Source organism: Strigops habroptila, chromosome 1 (genome assembly GCF_004027225.2).
Source record: "Strigops habroptila isolate Jane chromosome 1, bStrHab1.2.pri, whole genome shotgun sequence".
Classification (NCBI taxonomy): domain Eukaryota; kingdom Metazoa; phylum Chordata; class Aves; order Psittaciformes; family Psittacidae; genus Strigops; species Strigops habroptila.
In genome coordinates, this window is record NC_044277.2 from 143,716,156 (window position 1) to 143,740,459 (window position 24,304).

The 24,304-nt window shown below is 39.9% G+C and overlaps 1 protein-coding gene across 1 annotated transcript; it reads right to left on the bottom strand.

Moving 5' to 3' along the window:
• Positions 1-3,746: 3,746 nt before the first annotated feature.
• On the bottom strand, positions 3,747-23,935 carry ACP3 (acid phosphatase 3). The gene is made up of 11 exons (XM_030496069.1): positions 23,637-23,935; positions 17,432-17,527; positions 15,419-15,505; positions 14,338-14,490; positions 11,550-11,648; positions 10,124-10,228; positions 8,957-9,089; positions 7,563-7,645; positions 5,688-5,798; positions 4,997-5,162; positions 3,747-4,059 (listed from the first exon to the last, which is right to left on the bottom strand). Exons 1-11 carry the CDS (start codon positions 23,748-23,750, stop codon positions 3,941-3,943), a joined length of 1,266 nt encoding a protein of 421 aa, XP_030351929.1. The 5' UTR covers positions 23,751-23,935; the 3' UTR covers positions 3,747-3,940.
• Between the last annotated feature and the right edge of the window lie 369 nt (positions 23,936-24,304).

Below are 24,304 nucleotides of genomic sequence, written 5' to 3' on the forward strand. Positions count from 1 at the left end.
CCTCGTCATAGAAGAGCCCATGTGATGTAAATAGTTCCAATGGTTTGCTGTTATTTCAGGAGCAACTCATGTTTATTTATTTGGCAACTTGTGATGAAGAAGCATTATTGTCTAAATCAATAAAGCTAGCCATTTACAGGCAAATGTCCACCTTTCATCCCCAGCTTGATAAGAAGTACTTTAAGGAGTACAGTAGTTTTAGCTATTTTATGCCAAGAATACAATCTTAGGCAATATTGCTGACATCACCTCAGCATGGGAATGTAAGGGCCAAAGTTATATGCCTAAGAATAAGCCAGCCCTACCCTCATCTTCACTGTCAATCTCCATCACTGTTAGTCCTTACTCTTATTTGTAGAGTAGAATTTTTAGCATTTTTGTTTGTGGAGAAAAAAATTAGAATCATAAACTTGTCTTTTAATCCAAACTCAAGATTTTTTTGGACTAAAGAGATTATTATTATTTTTTTAATATAGTGTATTTATTATCCTGTTTTCTTTATCTTTACCACCCCAAAGAAAATGTATTTAAGTGAGAAAAAAGGCTATAATTAGGACCAAATCTCCCTACATTACAGGTACACATGTACTGAAACAGGGGAAGTTCAGGTTAGATCTAAGGCAGAAGTTCTTCCCTGTGAGGGTGCTGAGGCGCTGGCACAGGGTGCCCAGAGAAGCTGTGGCTGCCCCATCCCTGGCAGTGTTCAAGGCCAGGTTGGACACAGGGGCTTGGAGCAACCTGCTCTAGTGGAAGGTGTCCCTGCCTGTGGCAGGGGGCTGGAACTGGGTGAGCTTTAAGGTCCGTTCTAACCCAAACCATTCTGTGAGTCTATGAACATGAGTGCTCCAAACTGAGCCCGTGTTGCTCTGGAAGTCAGACAGCTCTGCTGTACTGATCCAGTGTGGGCAATATTCAGGACTATGAACAAACAAGTTCCAGAATGAAATCAATTCAGAGGTTGTTGCTGACTGAACTGGAATGTGCTGTGTGTGTACTCTTGTCTACCATATGCACCAGAAAATCCTGCTGCAGAGCTTCTAGTTGCCACCGTGATTATCCTAGAGGCAGATAATGTCACTGCTAGAAGGCAAATGGAAGAGCTTTTTGTCATCAGCATTAATGTTATTTATGTCAAAACATCAGTGCTTTATAAATCTGTTCTTAGAGAAGGAACGAACCTGAACAATCACTTTTGTTTGGGAATTCTGGGCACACTGACAGCTCCATTGTTTTTTACTCAAATACAATTGCAAATGTTGGATCGTTTCTATAATGTACTTTATTACAGTGCTACAAGTTGCTTAGAGATATTTTCTAATCACGAGCAGTCTGCAGATTATACCAAGCAAACTGTAAATAGGGCTGAAAAATTAAGAAATCCACAAGCTTGTCTGACACAACCTTTTACTCCATTGGAGAAATTTGACTTGATTTAATCACAGCAAGACAAAGCATCTTTATGACAAGTGAGATTCAGGGCCTATGTTACTAATATATTACATCTTTGTTGTACCTTCACTAATTCTGAAGTTATATCATCTGAACCTCTCCATTACATTCTGTGTAACTTGTGTTCACTACATCCTTTCTAAAGGACATTTTCAAGCATGACCATGTGTTAACAAAAAGATGTACCTACAGTAAGGTTACTTACTGACAGCTCCTGCCACAGCTAGAATTACTTCATCTCCTGAAATTCTCTGTAACAGCTTAGGCTTGAGAAGCATAACCCACAGTAGATATCTCAAATACTTCACATTTTCCTTTCTGTCCGGATGTACTTCTTCTTGTAAGAAGCAATTTTGGAAAAAACATGCCCCATTCTACTTCTTGTGGACTGCAGCTGACTTTCTACTATCTCACAACCAGTTCTTATTGTACGTTATCAGTCAGTGATACATCTTCACTTGTCAAGCATCTGACTGCCTCTGATAAAAGACATACTCGGTATACCCTTCGGTGAGTACCAGCAGCACTGTGGCCATGGTAATACAGAGCTCAGCACCAAGTAATCACTGAGTTTATATATATTCAGGACCCAGGATCAGTTTTTCAGTTTATCCTGAGCTTTTCCCCACTATGAGTAAACTGCTAATAGTAACCAAGCCAGCCCAGGCTTGTTTCTTAGAGCTGCTGTAACACTTCTGACTGCAAGATAGACATTCCTTTAACTGTTTGCACTGAGGATCAGAACTACTAGTTACAATGTGAAGCTTGTACATCCAAAACATCTGATTTAAGGATAGCCTTTTATCCTTTGACAGCTTTCCCCCAAATTGTTGTACAATAAAACATCCTTACCATGTAAGAATCAAATCCATCACTTGATTATATTTCCTAAGTCAGATAAAATGGAAATGTCAGAGATACTAGTAAAAATTTTTACTGAGTGGGAATACTGCCTCAAAAGGTGGACACCTCAATAGCTGACGTTACTACAAGAAAATGCAGTGATGTTTGCAAAGTGCTGTTTTCCCACAAGCCTTTGCTACTCTGTTTGATTTATGCTATTTAATATCAATACACCTAACTCCAGCACATTTTGACTGTGTCCATAGCTGTAATATTGAGGGCTGATCTCTAGATCTGTGGTAGCTGACCCAAGCTCGTAGGCTCCACATTGCAAGCCACGAATGTGCGTCAAAGTCAGCCTAGAAGCTGCATGTTCACATTGATGGGGTGCTCCTATCCCTGAGCTACGCAGCTCCATCTCTTAGCTTCATCTAAACAACTGCACCTCAACAGGACTCATTACCCTGAACACATGATTGCTCATTATATCTGTTGGGCTGAACCTGCTGTGGTCACCTGTCTATATAGTTGCCTTGATTTATAAAAAGGCTTCTCCATGGCATTGTGATTCACAGTATCCTCTGCAGGACTACAGGATAAAAACATCTTGGTTCAGTCCTTGAAACGTGTGATGATAAGCAGTATTTTATACAGCGATATTAGTGCTTATGATACTACTTTATGGTACTAGAGAGCAATTACGGGAACACATTTCCTGCCCTTAGGAGCTTACAATCTAAACAAAATATTGCACAGAAGAGATGAACTTACAAAAAGCAGAATCATTGTTTTCTTACTTTCAGTGCAGGTCTTGCTAACATAAGGGATTTTGAACAGAACAAGGAGTTAAAGGAGTTATTGTAAATTAAAATGAAAAGTGATTAACAGAGTGATAGCTTGAGGAATTAGTGTAAGAGTGGCTCAAAGAAATAAATTATAGAATCAATTAGGTTGGAAAAGACCTTTAAGATCATTTTGTCCAACTCTTAATGATGCCAAAGCACTAAACCAGAGCTGTTGAAAAGCAGGCTGCAGACCTTTATTAGCTGAAGGCCAAGGTCAAAACTCATACATAGATTTGCATGAATAAATGCAGAAACAGTCTGCCCAAGTGCTGGCATGAATCTTTTCACACAGTAATTGCAGCTTCTGCTCACTGAAAACATTTCCCTCTGCGTCAAGAAAATAGCCTTTTATAAGATGTAGGGAAAATATTACAGACTGTGATTTTCAAGAGACTCGTTGAGCAGCAGAGGGACAAATGGTAATAGGCAATATGAGAAGAAAAAGAAAAAGCACGGGCAATAGCATCCCTCCATCCCACTGCTTAACTTCAGAATGATTAATAGTAGAGATTAATAGTAGTAAAACTACTATTAATAAAAATAGTAGTAGAGATTAATAGTAGTAAAACCTAAGCTCTAAACTGGAGTAATTCCATCTTCCTACAAAAGTAAATTCTTAACAATAATGTATTTCGACAGTATTTCTCACTGCAGATGTTTAGTCTTTTAGGAGTTAGGCCACAGATACCTCAGCTCTTCAAACTTTTGGAGTATGCTTTGGACATTAATCTGGCCACAGCAAACTGAAGGATATAAGGAACTTAAAGGATTGCTGCTCTCTCTTTCATTTCTTTACCACCCCTTTAAATGTCTTGGTAGTTGTTTCTGCGCCTGCAGCGCCCATAATGATAAAGGAGGTAGAGCAGCACAAGGTCAAAGATGAACAACAAGCCAACAGCAACGTCAAAGCCAATAAAAATATCTGTGAAGGAAAAAGAGTAAAAGAGAAGTGAGTTGATGAAAGACATACATGTATATTATTGTAGATACACAGATAACAGTCTAACTACAAATGTACAATGGAAATAGAGTTGCATTTTGTTCATGCTTCTGGCAAGATCACATGGCCTGCATTTACTGATGTATGCAACACAAGTATAAAAACAGATACCCGGAAATGCATATCTATGCTTTTTCTTTCTCCTATGCATAAATCTTTCTCCTCTGTTTTTACAGGGCAAGAAGGGAGCATGTGTGGTTAATGAAAACAAAACATTTCATCAGGGATCAGCAAAATACCGAATAAGTGCAGGAAGAGGGAAATACCAGGAATATTGATTGTAAAGTAACATGTATTTGCCTTGCCCTTCACTTCCCTCCTGGAAATAATATTCAGGCAGGAAGAGGTTATCAGCTGTGGGTAGTCTGAGGCAAATAGCTGCTCTATCTGCATGGATCAGCTGCACTTTGTACAGTGGAGGTTAAGGCGTCCTCAACACACAGTACATGTACCAGTAATACAGATGCAGCAGTCTTACTGTGCATGTGCAAGCCATTTTTGCTTTGCATCTACAGAGGGTCTGATGTGTCCAACATGCACAGGACTCCTTGCATAGCACCTGCACCCATGCTTCTCTTGGACATTTCCAGCAAGTGCAACTCTAGTTTTGGCCATGGCCTTGTAATATCTCCTTATGTGAATATGCTATTAAGAACACTGCCTTCACACTGCTGGGCAGATCTACTCTTCAAATTTTCAGAGAAATTTAATTCCTCTTGGCTTTCCCTGTCTATAGTAAAGCTGGTCCACACTAGTTAAAGGGAAATCTATCTCTTGCATGAAAGATACAAAGTTTGGAGCCAGTGATCCAATTTCTGCCTCCATGTCTTGTGCAGGAAATACAGAGCTGTTGCCGTACCTTTCATTTTGTCTTTCTTCCCACATTCTTTTGGCCAATTTTCTGTAATCACAGGAGAAACTAGTTCAGCAAACTTCTCAAGTGGACAAGAAGAGGTGCATCCTGGCAGGGTGAGTAGGTAAGGAGCCTTTGAGGAGTCGTTCCGATAATGCATTTCAATGCTGTACTGCCTGATGAACAACATTGAAAAGATGTTTTTGAAAAGGTTCTTAAATAGAAGCTGTCGTCTTTAGAGGCAGAATGTTGGAAAAGTCCTACTCTAGAACCTGTTCTTGAAGAATGGCAGCTTTATGAAAGACATCTGCAAAGCCCACTTTGCCAGTGCTGGTTACATTATGCACAGATCACCAGTCAGCTCAAAAGGTCCTTCTGAAGGTTCCTTGAGTGGCAACAGCACCAGGGTCTTCTAAGCCAACTGGTTTACCTTGGGATTTAGGACATGTCTTGGAAATGATTTTGCTGTCACTTGAAGTATTGGGAAAATGTATTTTACCATAAGGCCTGTTTTCCTCTTCTTCCTGTTTTTCAAAGCACACAGATACATAATTTCTCCTATTTTTAATCCAACTTTATGTCTGTTGACTGCTCAGTGAATTATCAGTTAAAAACAATATTTGAGAGGAAAAAAGATTTGGGGGAAAGGGGAAACAGATTCCAAACACTCCTTGTTCTTGCATACATAAGAAGATACTTGCCCACTACTTTCTTGGTAGAGTTCAAAGAACTGGCAAGCAGCATATGGTGGCAGTTTTCCATTGAAAATATTGAGAGCAATCTGGAGGGCCCCAACTGTGGTGTCATGCTATTGGAAAGAAAAAAATCCCATCCTTGAAAGTCCATTTATCCGGAGTAATGAGACCAGAGTAGAGAGGGAGTAGAAATCAAGATAAATCAGTATATTCACCATTGGGAAAACCATGTTAACAGATTACTACGGACAGCAGGAGCATTCCCAAAGAGTTACTGCACAATGTGTCTTACACCATCTGGCAACATTTTGGCGACAGAGATACCGGGGGAAAGCAAGATATGGTCTGAGTAATAGATCTAGTTTTTCAGTGCATATTGCTACTCCTTCCTTCAGGGGTGTTAGGTCAGGTTAAGGCAGCATAAGGTAGTATATCCTATGGCATTTCAAGTGAAGATGCAAGTGCTTGTTTTTAGATAGAATACCAGATAAATAGTTGCGTACAAATACTGTCCTCCTCATACAAAGACTGTCCTCCTTGCCTCCACACACACTGCAGAACTTTAAAAATTGTTGTTCCTTCTGTTTGGAATTACACAATAAAATCTCGGTTTGGCTTCTATTTTGATGGAATCCGTTACCCACCCAGCTGCAGTCTCTTCCTCCCTATTATCCCTCCTCTTGCAGGGTATGCCAGGAGGAGGAGCTGAAGGAAGTCCAAACAGCCTGATGCCTAAATTTTGCAAGCATCTTTATATATATATCTGCAAGGCTTATTTGTATTATAGTCTAACAAACAGCCATGTTTTAATTAGTATTCAGGATCTGGAACTTTTTAGTTTCAAAAATAAGTGTATGCTTGGCCTCAGGGCATTAAAGCAGCAGTGAAAATTCTGGATGCACTTCTTCGGTTTCAGAAAGAACACAGTAGGGCTAGAAAATGTGTAGAAAAGGCAGCAAGAAAGATATAAGGTAATGAGCAGTTTCTATATGAGGAAGGATTAAATAGGGTAGGACTCTGTCTTGGAAAAGGAAAGGTGGAAGAGGTATGACAGAAAATAGGAAATTCATGAGTGACCCAGAAAAAGGGGCTAAAAAATGACTATTCCCTGTTTCTCACAATAGAAATGCTGGGAAGGAGCTAAATCAGTATTAAGTTTCAAAAATAATGAAGGAAGTACTTTTCTTCTTTTAACATACGAGTCATTGCCACAGAATGTTGCAGAGGCCAAAAGTATAAATGCATTCAAAAAGTGATTAGATAAATTGAAGGAAGAAAGCCTGTCAAGAGCTATTAAACACACAGATACAGATTCTATCACAGGAAGTCCCTTAGCCACAGATTGCTGGAAGGTTGTATCAGGGGAAGCATCACTCTGTGCTGGCATTATTCTCACATTCTTCCCTGCTCCTGCATCCTGGTTAGAGACAGGATAATGAATGAGCAAAGTGGATCTTGGTCTGACCCAAATGGCTGTCTTCCTCTAAGAGAGTAAAAAAAGAACCCACAGCTGTATCATCCCTTCCTAAGCAGAGGAAAGGTTTGGAGGCGCTGCTGAAGTTCTGCTGTGTGCCAGCATCTCCGGGTTAGGAGCACTTCGGGAAAGATACAATTCATCTTTCCTGATGCATCACCCATTTCAACTACAGAAATGGATGATCAACCCCACAGTTTTCTTTAGCAAGTACAGTTTGACTGTAACTGAGATGAGATTCATGCTTCTGCTGTGTTCTTGTACTGGCTGGTGTTCAGCTTGTTACCAGAATTGAATTCTATTATATTATTCCTTTAACTTACAGGGAGACTCTGATTATTCTCTTCAAGGGTCTTTTACTGGTAAAATCATAGCAAGATTTATGAAAGATGAAAATACTCACTGCGGAGTAGACCTCCATTTTTCTTTGTTTTGAAGAATTGGCAGCTTGCCTAATACTATTTAAGATGATATTCACAAGGACACCTTAAAAAGATGGGAACAAGGAAGAGGAAAATGAAGATATAACATTTGCATAGAAACCAAAAAGGCAAAAGGTTTTGAGTATCAAACAGAAGACATCTACTCAGGCCTTATACTCTTTTTTTAGCTTACTACAAGTTCATAACTAGAGAGAAAGTATTACAGAGGAAACCATCTAGAACTATCCTGAGAACTGGGGCTAACGGCACTTCCAGTTCTGTTCGGCTGAAACCTCCTCTCCATCATTTTCTGTCTGTTTGGAGTGTTGCAACAATGAAAACTGTGCTAGCCTCTTCCTCTCTAGGTGCTGAAGAAATGTTTCTAACTCTTTACTTCCAACAAGTCACACCGCAGCATTTCTTTCTTTTTCCAAAGCTCTTTTGTACTCCTTCTCCAGCCAAGAGATATTCTAAAGCCAATGGGATAAGGGCAGCAGAAATTCCTTGGAGCACGATTTATACCATTCTAGGGAAAGAGGGAATGGTGGGTATGCCCCTGAACACTATGGGCACATGATACATCGAGATACCAGCTAGTGAGCTTTAATGCAGGTCTGAGCCTGTAGTTACTATATGGTTTGATCCAATGATGTATATGCCTATGTACATCATGGATGTAGGAGGCTGTTACTAACTCTTTACCAGGCCCAGGCTGCAGGGTAGGTGCATTGCAAAGCCTACTGCCAAATGGTCCATCCTGCAGATATTCAAGCTCATTTGTTTGGGTTTCCTGTTCATGGACACCTGGGAATCATATGAGAAATTCCCAGGTTGTGTCCTGAAGTTGTATCAGAACGGGCATAGCCTACGTGCCCCAATTTTGGAGATAAGCAGTAGTCCCAGCTCTTGCAGTTTAGACATAACTTGAATCTCTCTATTCTGATCAGACTGGTTTGGGGCAGCTTTATATCTGTCTCTCAGAGAGCCATCAATGTATTGTCAAGTTTTTGGCACAATATATAAACCAGTTCATCAAAGGAAGAAACAAAGAGCAGGAAATTATTAGAATAAACATTGGAGAAACAGAACTTAAACTTAATCTAACCTAATATCAGGCAAGTAATGATTATACCCATGAGGGCTTACTTTTTCTCCCTTGAATTTCAGTACTCTTAAAATCCTTGAAAACCATAGGATAATTAAAGACATTAATGTTTACACCCCATTTCAATATCTCCTCCATGTAAATGCCAATGTCCAGAATTGCAAATCAAGGTTCTGTATCAATAATTTTACATGAGGAAGGTGACAGGATGGTGCATGTTACCATAAGCATTGTCTCCTCCTTTCTGAGAGCTGTGCATTTTGTATTTACCTCCTTGCAGTCGTGATTTCTCTTCTGTTTTATAAAGCCCAAATAGTGATAATAAGGACAATTCTGCCAGTTTTTCCATCTTGTTGATTACATCTTTGGTAGCCCATACAGGGAGAGTGAAATTGTGAATACCCTGGTGAGAAAGGAAAACAAAATCATGGGGTTTTTCCTTCTAGTGGTTTCCATCATCCTATTGCCCAGGCTCACACTACTACATTCAGACTCTGTGAGGCTGTCCTGCAGTTCTTTGCCAAGTGTGGTGTCATTCATCAGCATGCTCTGAAATACACTTTTGGGATCAACCTGAAGCGGGTGAATGGGAAAAGGGAAAATACCTGTGTAAAGGGGATTCTTTGTAGGTATAATGTGTTCTTGCTATAGAAATATATGGGTTTGGTTTTGCTAGTGTGAAAGATTGCAGACATGTCTTATCCTCTTCTTTTCCTCTGTGTCTTCATGGCATAACCTAGCTCCAACTTTTCCTGCCTTTTCCATACAGTTGTCCAGATGCCAGTTTTATCACTGGCCATTTACAGGCAACTGTCACTCTCCAGTCATGTAAGAGTGACAGTGTCTTACAGTGTTTAAGTGCCTCAGTGTCTAGAGGATATGTTCAAGAGCCTTTATGTGCTGCTGATAATGACTGAGGCCAGATGGCACCATACCATGCTTGGGGCCAGCCTGATTTTACTCGCTGGTAAGAATCACCAGCTCCTAATTTTCTAACTGATAACTTACAGTCTTACCTCTCATTTTCAACATCTAAGTATTTTGATGTTTACCTGTTGATAAGTTAAAGCAAATTATTTCCTTTTCCTGTTAAAAATCATAAATATGTTGTAGGCAGCACACTCGATTCTATAGTAGTATATCGGGAAGGAAAAGGAGGGAATAAAGGGAATGGATTTCAGTATCAGTGCTTCAGGGTAAAATGTGAAATGGAAACAACAGTTTCCTGAGCTGTAAACCATGGGTTTGGGTTATCCTTTACCAGTGCACTAAATCAGAACTTAGATTCAAATTAAAAGTAATTAAATAAGTAATCATAAAAAGGAGCAAATCCAGAAGAAAAGGCAACTCCTTCCTATGAAACCACATTGCCATGGTTTAACTGAAACACCACTTAGGAGTCATATTCCTTCCCAACCTCTATTGCCTTGTTATTACCTCACAGTGGAGAGTGTCATAGGTATTCCAGAGCTGGAAATTATCCAGTATTTTAAGTTGATTTAGTTCAAGTCCTGTGTTAACTGCCATCGTTTGTAAAAAATCCTGGTGGAAGAAGAAGTGAAGAGTATACCACAAGTACTCAATAAATATGGAACGTAGATGCATACAGATTCATTAGCAACCCAGAAACACAGTAGTGTTTAATTTTACACCAATGAAAGCCTTGTACGAGAAGGTTTTCGTGGCAGATTTAATTTTGTAACCATTTCAAAGTGCTGATCTCTATTTCAGACACCGTTTTTTTCAGCCCTGCTATGGATAAGTTTGGTGCTCCCTCTGCTGCGCTCTTCTTTCCCTCTTCTGACTGCTCCAGGAGGCTACCTCAGTCACCTCAAGCCTTCAGATATAAGGAAGGGGAAAGCACAAAAGGAAAAGGAAAATGAGAACAAAGATGAGGAGAAAATAGAAAATTAAAGAGAACTGAGGAAAATATTCAGGATGAGGCAAAAAGAAATCGAAAAGGAAACTAGGTTTTCCTTCTGCGATTGAAGGGAAGCTGAATATCTGAGTAATAGTTCCACAATAGTTCCCGAAGGGATTCTTTCTACATGCTGTTACAGAAGAATAAAGGTATTCCTTAGTATCCCTTATTCCCATGTTACCTGTTTCGTACTAATAGCTGAAAGAGAGAATAACTTTGAAGTCATAATTCACTTCCCTGTATACATGTGCTGTCAGGGTATGAGGAGCATGAGATCCCTGTTAGATTTGTGCTGTTACAAAGTGCATGGTGGGCAAACAGGACAGCAGCAGCAACCACTATCCAGAGCAATTGTTATCATCAAGAACATGGTTGCTTGAGGCAGGGACACCATCCATGTACCTACATCCTGCTGCAGCACCGGGATGGGAAGTTCTGAATCTCTTGACTGTGATATGTCTTGTGATGGATCCAAAATGCATCTCAGAGAAATCTGCGTAAGCCAGAGTGTTCGCCTGCTTGGGCATGCTTTAGTTCTCTGTTGTAGTGTCAACTTCAGATGGTCACAGCAGGAAGGCATAAACCTTCCCAAGGTTCAGATTTACCAGAGCTTTTAGACTTGCTTTTGTGCTGCCCTGTAAAGCTGGAAATCGCTGCATCCAGAAATGTCTTCTCCCTTCCCATCATGGAACTTTCATTACATGAAGCTTGAAATAGTCTCAGCAAATTAATGTTAAAGTCATATCAAAGATTAATGTAGAAAAAGACGAGAAATGCCTGAGAATGTCGAACACACTTTTTGACTGTATTGGTCTAAATTTCTGATTTTAAGAGAGTCCTCAGGACTTTTATTTTTGCATTTTAGCAAAAGGAAACAATGCAATTCTGTGACTTCTACATCTTAGTTACTTTCCTTCTTAGATTTTGTTTCCTTTGTCTTACCATGTATGGTTGCATTCTACTTTGAAGTTCACTTGATGCTTGTGTTTCATTCTGAAGTTCATCAAAACGGGGGCAGTCAGGCAGAGGAAAATTCAGCCTCTGGAACAAGAGAAGTAAACTTAGAATAGTTCTAGAATGAATCAACACACTTCTAGTTTCTCTGTTGCTGAGATTGCTGATGTAGCATTTGTTAGATAGGTTCATGGCTGTGCTACATGGCTCCGTAATGATTTGTTTGGGTGCCTGGGTCATGAGTTCAGTTAACATAAGCAATGGGCGATGGTAAGTTGACTTTTCAGTGGCTACTTGTGTCTATGACAACTTGATTTCCCTCAGTTTAACTGATTTTGCCAAAAAGCAATTATGCATGTCTGTCAGAGGATTGCTTTGGGAAACAGATCAGGATCCATGATGAGGAATTTAAAATGCTACAATTTCCCTCTTAATTTCTGAATCCCTCCTGATGCAGCTTGCATCCCCTAATATGGAATCTTAATTGCTTCTGCATCTGTACATCCCGCTCTTATCTCTTTGGAGGTAAGCGTTTTACATGATGGTAAGCATTTTAAGTACCACTTAATGAACAGAACTTGAAACAAGAGTGACAAGTAAATCGTGTGGCTGAAATATGAAAAAGCTGTGAGCCTAATGGCTCTGCTCTTGTTTAGGGTTATGGTTCACTTTTAATAACTCCAAGGGTGTGCATTACGAGGTTACCTGATAGTTCATATTTGAGCTGAACCATGTGTACATGCATATGTCCATCAAACTGTGCTTTGGCAAATACACTTTATGCCAGTTGCAGCACGGATGGTACCTGATCCAGCATGAAGTGTCAGTAAAAAGTTACGATGAGCAAATAAGCTTGTGCTACTTCAGCACTTTATGGCACGTCATTAGAGCATTTTTGACCCAGAACTACTATCCTATAACCATATAAATCATTACTTAGTATACGGTGGAGAAATTAATCTCAATATCTATGGCTTCTGTATGTGCAAGAAGCCTGTCTTGGGGTGAACATTAGCAGAGTGCACTTGGAGCACATCTCTTTTCTCTTTGATTTATGAACATGAAGCTTGCAGCAGCCACCAGCTGACACTGGCACACTTGCACTTGGACAGAGCTCCAAGGGTGCATTTTTCCTGTAACAGCAGCACGCTGGAGGGTGAAGGCTCAAAGCTGCAGTGTGAAACTTGGGAATGTTGTTTAATTACACAAGAATAAATGTTTCTCTCGCTGTATGGCTTAATTATCCCCCTCTAGATGTTATTAATGAAGCCACTCCCTTTGGCTTCATGGTGCAATACCCAGTACTGGTGCCTGTCAGGTCTTGATAGATCTCAGTGGCTGAAAAGATAAAACTATGATTAGGGTTTTTTTGCAGGGCTGTACTTGGCCTCGGTTTCCCACTTTGTGTTGCTTAGGGCTTGAAAATACCCTCAAACATCTCCTTGGCTTACCAAGGGAACAGTTTTTCTTCCAGGTGGTTTGCATATTGAACAGGAATTTTAAGTTGCTGCAGGGGTGTGTTTCAGTGACACATCAATACCCACTCCTGAAGCAGCAGTGATGAGGTACTAGAGATTCCTTCAAAGGAGCTTGCCTTCTCCAAACAGGTCATTGCGCAGCACTGGGATTCTCTAAGGGCTTTGAGGTTTTATTTGGCCAAAGCTCTCACCACTTTGATGCTTTTTTTGGTCTTCTGGTGAAAGAACTTCCTCTAGTGTCTGACATTTAAATAACAGTGACAGCATTCTTTTCTGTTGAGGGACAGAGTTACGTTTCAAGCTGAATCACCAAATCAAGCTGAATTGTGCCTAATCCAGTTTGTGGAAGCCCTTTTTCTCTGTACCTGCTTTCAAGCATGGCCTCCAAGAATGGAGAAATGCCAATGGGAGGCAGGTGCAGCCACCCCCTAATGACAGAGTCTATCCTCTGATGTTGGTGACTGGACAGGCAGTAACTTAATGGGGTTTTTGTATACATTTCCTTAACGTCAATTTCTGTCCTCAAAGGCAGAAGAAAATGAGCCTTTTTGTCATTAGACTCAGTAACTTTTTGTCCTTGTTCAACACACTGTTCCTTACACAGTCCTTGTCACAGGAGCTACTGAAATGAAAACCTAAACCTGAGTCAGCCAGAGAGGGCTCGATATAGTAATACTTCTACAAGACCTTATTCAGGTAGTTCTGCTCTTGTTACGAACCGCAAGGCAAGTGTCAGGGCTTCATTAAATGTTTGTGTAGTGCTGAGCATAAAAGGGCCCTTGTCTGTAATTAGGGTGCCTAAGTGCTACCAGAAGAGGAAAGTAATAATTGAAAGGTCATTACACTGACTGGTGAAAATTCCATTGCTTGAGTAAACTATGGAGCAAACTTCCTAAGTAGGGGAGGTCTGTCTAGCAGATTGCTGCTTAGAAAAGCACTTGTCCTCTGTAAAGGTTAAAGGCAACTTTCCTTTAATACTGTCCAAAAGTGTCCTTCCCAGGAGAAAAGTTAGAGCTGTACCTTGAAAATGGTAATGTGTGAACAATTCAGGTATTCTGCAACTACAGAAGGAGGATTTTCATGCTGCTATTACAGTTCGCCTATGACATGCTTGTCAGCCAGTAGCTGCAGTTGATGTTTTCTGTTAGATTGAATTCAAAATTCGAAATTCAATCTATTGAATTTTGATCTATTCGAAAAGAACATACTTTTAGCTACCCCCCCCCCCCTTTTTTTCCTCTCTTTTTGACTTTTGGGGAAGTTTAAGGTGTTACAGGAAGTGTTTGGCCAGTACTCACTCGGTCTGTTGATTTTTGAAGAATGTGAACTGGAATGGGTTGCCACAGAAGCTCAGGGTTCCAAATTTGGCTGCTAGTTGGTGGAAAGAGGCCAGAAAGGTATGACTGGGCACTCATAATGGTGCGGTCATAATCTGTACTTTGGATGTAAAACTGAAGATAGAATGGCAGAGAGTTAAAAATAAAATGGAAACAATAAAAATAATAAGGGAATTTGATCCAACTTATCAATCCTGGCTTCTTGGTTTCAGTTTTATGTTTTTGCATAAAGACAAAACAGTGAAACCATAACTCAGCTCTCTAGGACCATACTGCATTTGCATAAATGGAGTTCTCAAAACATCTCTCAGTTTGGAACCTAACCCTCAGACTGAACTAAGGATAATAAGAAAGCATGATTAAAAGAAGGAAGCTCTCCATCTTCTGAGGTTCAGAGGAACATTGATGTGAGTGCATGTGGCACTGAGGGACGTGCTTTAGTGGTGGATTTGGCAGTGTTAGATTTACAGTTGGGACTCAATGATCTTAAAGGTCTTTTCCCACCTAAATGATTCTATGATTCATCTGCTATACCTGAGGAGTAAAGGCACTTAAAACTGTAAACCTCACTTGGGAGCATGGCAAAGCTAAGGTCTTTTATGCCTTTCCATCAATGCATCCTTCATGTATAGACCAAAATGGCAGTGTTATCTTCCCCACAATGATCTGTACTGTATGACAAGCACATCTAACCAACCAACCAACCTCTTTTACAGGATGAAGTATGTGACATGGCCCATCATATGGATTCATTCACCTTTCAAGGGGTAGAACAATATTGGGTCACTATGTATAAATTCCCAGGTTTGGAGCTGTTCAATACTGGAGAATTGGGCAGTTGAAGACCCAAACTGAATGTAAGAGCTGAAAATTAGACTTCACTGTATGTTTTACCTTGACATAAAAGCCTGACTTTCAAAAATGTTCTTCTATTACCTTAATTTTTCCATTAATGAAATGAATATGATGATGTGGTTTTATCTAGCACAAGTCCATAGTTCTGCTATGCAGAGCAATGTCCTCCAGACAGTCTGCTATATACCTCTTGCCGGTTGTATGTTCTGTTCAAGAAGTTGGAATATCTTTCCCTCATGTACTGTCCAAGTTCAAATAGCTGCTGCATTCCAGTCTGCAAGGCAAGCATACAGATTATCATTAGATTAAGGTGACTGGAGAATCTTAATGTAGAAGTTTATTTGCTATTTTCTTTCTTGTCTTCAGCAATCAGTTTCTAAGGGATCAATTACCATTTGTATAATGTAGCGTTGTTGTGGTTTAACCCCAGCTAAGCACCACTCACTCACTCACTCACTCACCCCTAGAAGGATTGGGGGGAGAATCAGAAGGTTAAAAGTGACAAAACTTGTGGCTTGAGATAAAGATAGTTTAATAGGTAAAGCACACAACCAGAGCAATACAAGGAATTCATTCACTGCTTCCCACGGGCAGGTGGGTGTTCAGCCATCACCGGGACAGCAGGGCTCCATCACACCTAACGGTTACTTGGGAAGACAAACGCCATCACTCCAAACATCCCCCCCTTCCCACTTCCCCCAGCTTTATATGCTGAACATGATGCCATATAGCATGGTGTATCCCTTTGGTCAGTTGGGGTCAGCTGTCCCCACTGTGTCCCCTCCCAGCTCGTTCTGAACCCTCAGCCTGCTCACTGCTGGGATGGTGTAAGGAGCAGAAAAGGCCTTGACTCTGCAAGCACTGCTCAGCAGTAGCTAAAACATCCCTGAACTATTAACACTGTTTCTAGCACAAATCCAAAACATTACCCCATACCAGCTACTGTGAAGAAAATGTGCTCTACCCCAGCCAAACCCAGCACAACTCTATATGTTTTAGGTGATTTAGAATTTTTAACAGAAATACTCATTTATAGCTATGAAGAAAAGATACGTCCTGAAATGCTCACACTCCAACATCCGCTACAGGAAAAGCAATGCTCCTGATTCTATACAGATACATTTGCCACAGTGCAACAGCTCTGTAGACACTCCTGGAGTCATTAATGATCAACATTGTTCTTTAAAATGTGTGTCAGTTAGAGCTGAGAAAGGATGATAAATAATGTAGTAGTTATTATTGTTACTGCTCTGCTGTTTGATCAGCCTGATAATCTGTGGCTTGCATTTCAAGTAATATTCTTCCGTATTTGCCTTGGTACACCTGCAGTTGTCTTAGATTGCACACCATCTTTTCTTCATTACCAGAGCTGTGAGCTGAGCTTTTCAACTTCTAGCTGTCAGAGAAGTACATTCTCGCTTACTGTAGCTAAAAAGATAATGAAGTAGCAAAAAGCTCTCAAAAAATAATCTGTGCCAAAGCAAGAACTTTTTTTCTTCTTACAACATAAGCCATGTCCCTGGGGATAGTAACGTATTGTCTGAGTGTCTGAATTCTACACATCTTTCAAGCTTCACTTCAAACACTAAATGCTGAACCGTCTCTGATTCATGCTTCTGCATCATGCTGAATTGTTGTTAGGAAATACATTGGCCTCTCTTTTCTCTAGACTTTCATATGTCAAACATAGCTAAAGAGCTAAGGCTTGATGTTGAAATGCCAGGGCAAGAAGCAGGTTCACTGCAGCCTGGTGAAACTCTGGGCTGAAAGCAGCCTTAGTAGAAGACACATTGTCCCCTGAAGCAGCCTTCTCCTGCAAGACTTCCCTTGTTTTGTGAGTAAGTGATTGCCAGTCAAATGATGAGATGACACTTGGCCTGATGGGCAGGTTTCATCCCTTTGCCCTGTCAGAGGGCCTAGTGCTTAACGGTCATTAGAACTTCATCAATGCTGAGTATAGACAATGTTTAAACTTGCCATTAGGAACTTGCCTTAGGAAGGGTTAAAAGAAGAAGATGAACAAGATTTCGATTTAACATAAGTTGGGTGAATAATGCTGCAAAAATCTTCATGAATTACATGGTATTGCTAATACCAAGTGTCAGTTCTTTGGATTTACTGATGTTTCTGAGACACACACAAAAAATCTGCCCACTTCCTATTTTAGTAATATACGTAAGTTCTAAGTAAGTCAACATACCTTGGTAAGTTGTCCAAATCCCTGGGGCCATTCACTTTCCTTGTGTAGATCAGTTGGAAAATTTACAATTGGTGTTCGGTCACCATGTCGGAAAACCTAACAGTATTACCAACAAAAAATGGAGTTAATTCCTGGTAACATTCCTTTCTTACCTAGCTAGAAGTCAAGCAGAGATTATCCTTCCGGGGCCATTTTTCAGATGACAATTCTGGAGAGTCTGCAGAAACCTAGTCAGGTAGGATTGGAGTACATTCTGTACACACAAGAATAGGTATAATTACCTAGGAATGGGCATGAGCTTGATGATTCTTCCTCCTAGAACATAAAATTAATCAGCTGAGATGTTAATGCTGAGATGACATCCATAGCTAGGCACCCAGACAAGAAGTCTGGCTGAATTTTGGACACTGAGCACCTCTGAATATTAAACCAGTTATTGATGTGCTTATTTAATTACTTTGGCATAGACACTTTAAACTTTCGGTAACTGCTTTTTTCATAGCAGTATCTTCAAAAGGAATTCTGTGTACACATGGATCTTATGCTTGATTTCTTCATCATCCTAAAATATAAAAGTATTAACATTTACACTGTTATCTTACTTAATATTTATTAATTGGGTGCTGGAGAGGGACTCTTCATCAATCAGGGACTGTAGCGATAGGACAAGGGGTGATGGGTTCAAACTGAAACAGGGGAAGTTCAGGTTAGATCTAAGGCAGAAGTTCTTCCCTGTGAGGGTGCTGAGGCGCTGGCACAGGGTGCCCAGAGAAGCTGTGGCTGCCCCATCCCTGGCAGTGTTCAAGGCCAGGTTGGACACAGGGGCTTGGAGCAACCTGCTCTAGTGTGAGGTGTCCCTGCCCGTAGCAGGGGGTTGGAACTAGATGATCTTAAGGTCCCTTCCAACCCAAACCAGTCTGTGATTCTATGAATTGTTTTACATACATGTATGAAAATATTTTTGAAGCTCTGTAGGATTTTTTGTCTGTTAAACTCAGTGAGAACAAAGGGTATGGTTGCTTTCCTACCCTGGACACTCCAGCATGGTGAATATTAGTACGATATGTACAGTCCTATGATTTTTACATCAGAAATGAGTCTTTCTGTATTTTTATTCCAGCAGACAAAGAAGGTAAAACCCCCAGATTAAATAGTTCTGACAAACTCTGGATTACCCTCCCTAAGCATGTTAGGTGTGGGATTAGAAAAATGAAGTCACAAAAGTTTCACGTGAAAGGAAATGCTGGAATACAAATTCACAGGGCTCCAGCCAATCTTCCCGGGTGCTGACCGAGACTGTTGAGGAAGTTACCTTTGCTTGTACCAATGTTCACATACCCAACCTCGTTCTTGACTTCACAGAATAAAACGTTAATGTGGAATCATGGCATATTTGTTCATAAAATTACATTTATTCAGTAATACCTCACTGGGATATAGCCTGATTATAATGAATACTCTCCATTGCCTCATGAAGCCACATCATTCTTGCCTGAACACCAGAGGTTTGTACACGTTAGTTTGGTTGGTTGGTGTTTTATGTTTATATTTTCCACAGTAAACACAAGCAGTGTGGCTTCATGTTGTAATTACAACACACACCCTTTCCATCAGCCTCCTGCACTCATGTGGGCAAACCTGCGCTAGAGTAGGTGCTTCAGAGATGGAAAATACTATCCTTTAAAGGCAAATGCAATTGGATTTCTCCCTCTGTTCACTTTCTATAATAGACAGCAAGGTTTGCTAGAATAGATGTTACCATTAGAACCATGGAGAAAACTGCTTATTGTTATTTTTTTGCTTTGCTAGTTGTGGCCAACCTGAAATGAATTTTTTTCAGCAAATCAAGGAGGTTTTTTCATCCTGATCAACAACATGTTGATCAGCATGAATGTGCAGTCACAAGAAAACAAAACACCTTTATTTTATACAAAGCAAAACAGTCCATAAAATCTTTCTTAAAGATTTTATCTTTGCTTTTCTATGTGATTTGTAATTCTGTGCATGTCTTTTCTTGGTAACCTGGAATCTCATTTGGTTTATAATAACAATTTCTTAGTGAACCTCTATTGAACAGGAGAGTAAGTAAAGAGCTGCATTGTCTGCTGCCTGATTCAGTTGCATGCAAGAAAAATGAGAGAGAAGGACTTTCATGTCACTGCTATTTCCTTGGTGTTTTTACATGCTGACCTATGTTGGTGTCAGGTAGGATTCATTAGCTTTTCTGGACAAGCTGATGCCTCTGTAAAGAATGAAGGTTACATTCCCAATTACAATGTATGTGCATACTTGTTAAATTATCCAACTTCACAGAAAAGCATTTTTATGAGTAACTGACAGTTGCTCAAACTGACTGACATGATTAAATGGTTATTATTTTTTTTTAGGAGATACGTAGCAATGGATCAACACTTGGCCAATAAATTCAGTGAAAAACTACTGAGAATGTGTTAGATTTTACATACTGGTTTACAATACTTTATACTTAATGTGCGACATAACCCTCGGTGTGTATTTCACAGTCACAACACTGAAACCCTAAAAACTTTCAGTAAGCCAGAACAGAGGTTAGAGGGCAAAGAGGTCAAGATCAAAAGATACTCAAATCTATGGGGGAGCAGGAGATGTAAAGGAAAATATTTTCTCTCTTTGTAATCTTAAGAAATGGAAGCAGTGGAGGGTGTTTATTCTAAAAAGCAGCACAGCTTCTCCACGTCCACACAAAATAGAAGAGTTAAGTTCCTTGTTTGTGTTTCTGCATCTTCATTGCACAGTGACATATAAATGAGATATTAACACTAAGTTGGAAGTGGCAAGAAAGAAACGACGGCATCTAAGAGCAGAACCGTGGTTTTAGGAATTGAAGAACTAAGCTTTTCTGCCGACTGATTTTAGTTTGTGCTCAAACCTCCTTCTTGCTTGCTACTTCTGAAAATGACCTTGCTTCAGCTGCAGCTGGAAATGAAACAGTGACCTTATGAACAACCACTTAACCTAAAAGGCTTAACTCATTCAGCTGTTGCTACTTTTTAATAGACTTTTTTGTTAGAAAGTATTAAATCTTTAAGAAGAGCTTGTCTGTTTGGAAGTTTATATTTTTCATTAGAACGCCTGATAACTGTTAGGGAAAGAAAATGTATCCCTACAAAGCTTCAAATTAGTTTAAAAACATATGTGCTGCAGCATTTATTACTCCTGGCCTACACATTGCCTTCCTGACCTTTCAGAAGACATGGAACATGGCAGGATGAGCGAAAAGGAACAAGGCACTATCATAGAAGGTGAAAAGATATTAGAAATCAAGAAGGAAGGGAGGGCAAGGAGGATGTACGCAAAGAGAGCAAAGCAGACCTGTTTGGCATGTTCATTTCAGCACTTCTGTCTATCTGCAGTGCTTCACCTCAGTCACTTCTCCAGAGGAATAGATGGATAGTTACCAAATACCCTCTCCTTCAACTCTAACACAGCTTGAACCTATTTGGTGTCTGGATTCCCCCATTCACTCTTTGTAACTTGGTGAAGGTGGTCGCTTCAGATCAGAATGGCCACATGACTCAGATTTTGGCCAGCATTTGCTTCTATTGTTATCAGATGAAAAATCATGTTGGGAAAAACTGGTGTGGGGGAGAGAGTGAACTGAGAATAAGGCATGTGTAGTATATATAACATCTTCATTCAGAAATGCCAGGAATTATTGTGAATTACCTTACAGATGTTTTCATTGACAGATTCAACTTCAAACAAAAAGGTGGCTGATTTTGAAGCCAGCAATAGGCAGGAAGAAACAAGAGAGAAATGGAACGAGTCATGCTGCCAGTGCAGTGAAACCATAGAAATACTGAGCATGTCTAGTCAAGTTTTCAAATGGCTTGGCTTGATTAGACAAATAGATAACATGCTCAGACAACACTTCCTATCCCGAGTTGCAAGAAGAAAGACATGATGAAATCGCAGCACCTCAGAAACCGCACCTCTTTGTATATCTGACAAATGAAATGCATGCCTGTGCCAAGGCAGAAGTGAGAGGTCAAAACTTCTTTATACCAAGGCGATAAATCAGTATTTCATTTCTACTTGGGTACCCGATGGTCCTATGTATTTCCTATTTTCTTCTCTCATGTCTAGTTTAAATTCAGTGCACAAGAATTATGGTGAAGATTAATGTTTACATGTGAGGAAGAAGATTGAGAGAGCATTTTGACAAATTGGCTGGAATTAGAGGTTTTCAGACAAATGGACTTGTGGCCAATAATCATAACAACACAGAATCAGCACAAAGGTGGAAATTGTGGGGGGAGGGAACATAGCACAATTCTAGAAGCAAGCAAAAGGGAATATTTGTCTGGGTTTTCCTCCCCTGCAGATGTATTTTGTATCGTGCAATTCTGCCAAGAAAGTTTTAGAAAGTCATTATGACACATTTTCACGATGCAGTAATACTCTCAGATGAAAACACAGCAAGTTGCAGAGTACAGCTGGAAAATGGCTATTGAATTATCTCAGGAAAATGCCTTTCAAACTTACCTTGACTATAGCCACACAGTCATTATATCCCATTATACCAATGAAATGCTCTGAGGCCAATTCCTATCCTATTTATTTATGCTAGCAGTTCTGTTCCCATGAAAATCCAGTCAGTGAGTTCAGAAGGCAAAGTTCAATTGAACGCACAGAAACCATGCTATGATAAAAGAGATGTAGTTGATCATAAGAATAAACCTGTTGTAACATTTTAGGAAGATTGGTCAGTCTGAGGTAAAGTATCAGGGGTTAAAGGAGGAGAGTTTAAATGACATTTACCTCTTATTTTAATATTAATTGTGATAAACTACCCTATAAAGAAATAATGTCATATCTTTTTGTTTGTTCGTTTGGTAGGTGGCTGTACAGTTGTGGTGAGCAGCTGATTTTAGATAGGAAGCCTCTATCTCCATAATGGTGAGCATTTCCTGTAATTTGTTCTGCAAAACCAATGCTTGTTAGAACACAAGAACAGCTACAATTCAATAAAAGTCTCCTTCCCTTCATAGAGCTAATTCTCCAAGGCTTGCTGACTGCCTGATTTCATCTGTGTGTCCAATTCTCCCTCTTACCACTGAAACAACAGTTCACTATATTGCTATACACAGAACATTAGTGTTGAGTCCCTGCTGTGTTTAGTGTCTGTTGGAGCCATAAGCCTCAGCAGGAGTAGGAACTGGTTTTTCCTGCGCTCTCTGGCCTCTCTCCAAGTGGCACATCTACAATGCAGCGAACAGACAACTAGGTCTGAAATATTTTATGTAGAGCTAAGTGATATGTTTTGGACGCAGTACTTCTGTCTGTTTTCTGTATGTGCACATAATGTCTCAGAGAAAGGAGGAAGAGGACCTTAAAATTCCTATTTATAAATATGAATTCCAATCTCCACAACTTTGTGTTGAAAAGATCCCCTTAGACTAACTTTTATCAGAATACCTCTTATTAAAAAAAGAAATTGGAATGAAAAGGGGGGTTGGAACTAGATGATCTTAAGGTCCTTTCCAACCCTAACCATTCTATGATTCTATGATGCAGCCTTCACGTTCTAAACTACTTCATTGAATTAATCTCTCTTTCAGCTGAGGTTTTGGGGAAAGTGACAGTGAAGTATTGTCTAGTTACTTTAAAAGAAGAAATGGCCCAGCAAAATTCCCTATTACAATCCATTTCCAGCCTAATTAATTGCAGTTAATGCAACATGTATCCCAAATCTCTACGTAAAAATAACCCTTTCTGTTTCTCAGTATACTGCTGTGCCAGTTCAGTTATTCTGAAATGGAAAATACTTTCATTTTTGTGGTAACTTCTGAAACATCATAAGCTTCAGCTTTCAAGCACAGAAAAGGTAGGCCATAATCGCCAGCTCTCAGACTATGCACCAGAGTGTCAGCTAAATTAAGCAAGAACAGGTAAACTTAGACCTCAGATCTCTTAACTCACTTGTACTATGGGTCTACGACAAAGCTAAGTTGTTCAGTTATCTTGAAAGAATAACTAGGGGTTAGGAGATGAAAATTCTCATAGCTAGAGGCATTTTTATCTTTAAACTCAGCAAGCAAAAGGGCAGCAGTAGTTATTCCTCAGTCTAAAAAAGAGGCACAGCCAGTACACACCTTGTTTGATTCGACAGCCATATCAAATTCCCCGTACTCCATGCAACAAAATAGGTAAGAAAACTACTTACTGCAACCACAAACTTCAGTTCTCTTTCTGCAGTAGTCTGTTGAAGCAGAAGGAGGGTAATATGAAAGGAAAAACACAGGATCCTGGATGGGTTGGGAAGCCGTATCACTCCCATCCTGGCAGAGGATGAAAACAGGCTTTGTAGCTCCAGTAGCTGCTCAGGCTGAACAGCCCAGACGTCAGGCTGTACTTCCAAAAGGGGTGGAACTGCTGGTGGTGAACTTCAAATCCAAGAGGAATGTTGCGTGACTACACAACAATTTGCATTGCCCTTTGTTTTCAAATGACTGTTTACATTCTATTTAATAAAATCATAATTCGGTTCCCTTTTCTTGCTGATATTTTTCTCTTTTGGAGTTTAAGGATGAGTTTAAAACACGATGGAGTTCCTAAGCATTCCTAATGTTTCAACCCACCTGTTCTGTTTCCGCTTCTCAGGGCTTGGAATTTTTCCAGACCGTAGCATAGCGATGAGGATAAACTCAGAACCAGGAGTAAGGTAAAACTATTTCTCTTTCTGCTGCTCAGTTAGTCTTCTTTCAGCTTCCCCCCCTTTTTTCTTTCCTCTTCTACACTGTCACAGTGAAATCAGAGTAATTATTTCAAACAACACTTCCTGTAGGTTAAAATTAGCAGTTCCTCAGATAGTTGAATAAATCTTGCAACAAG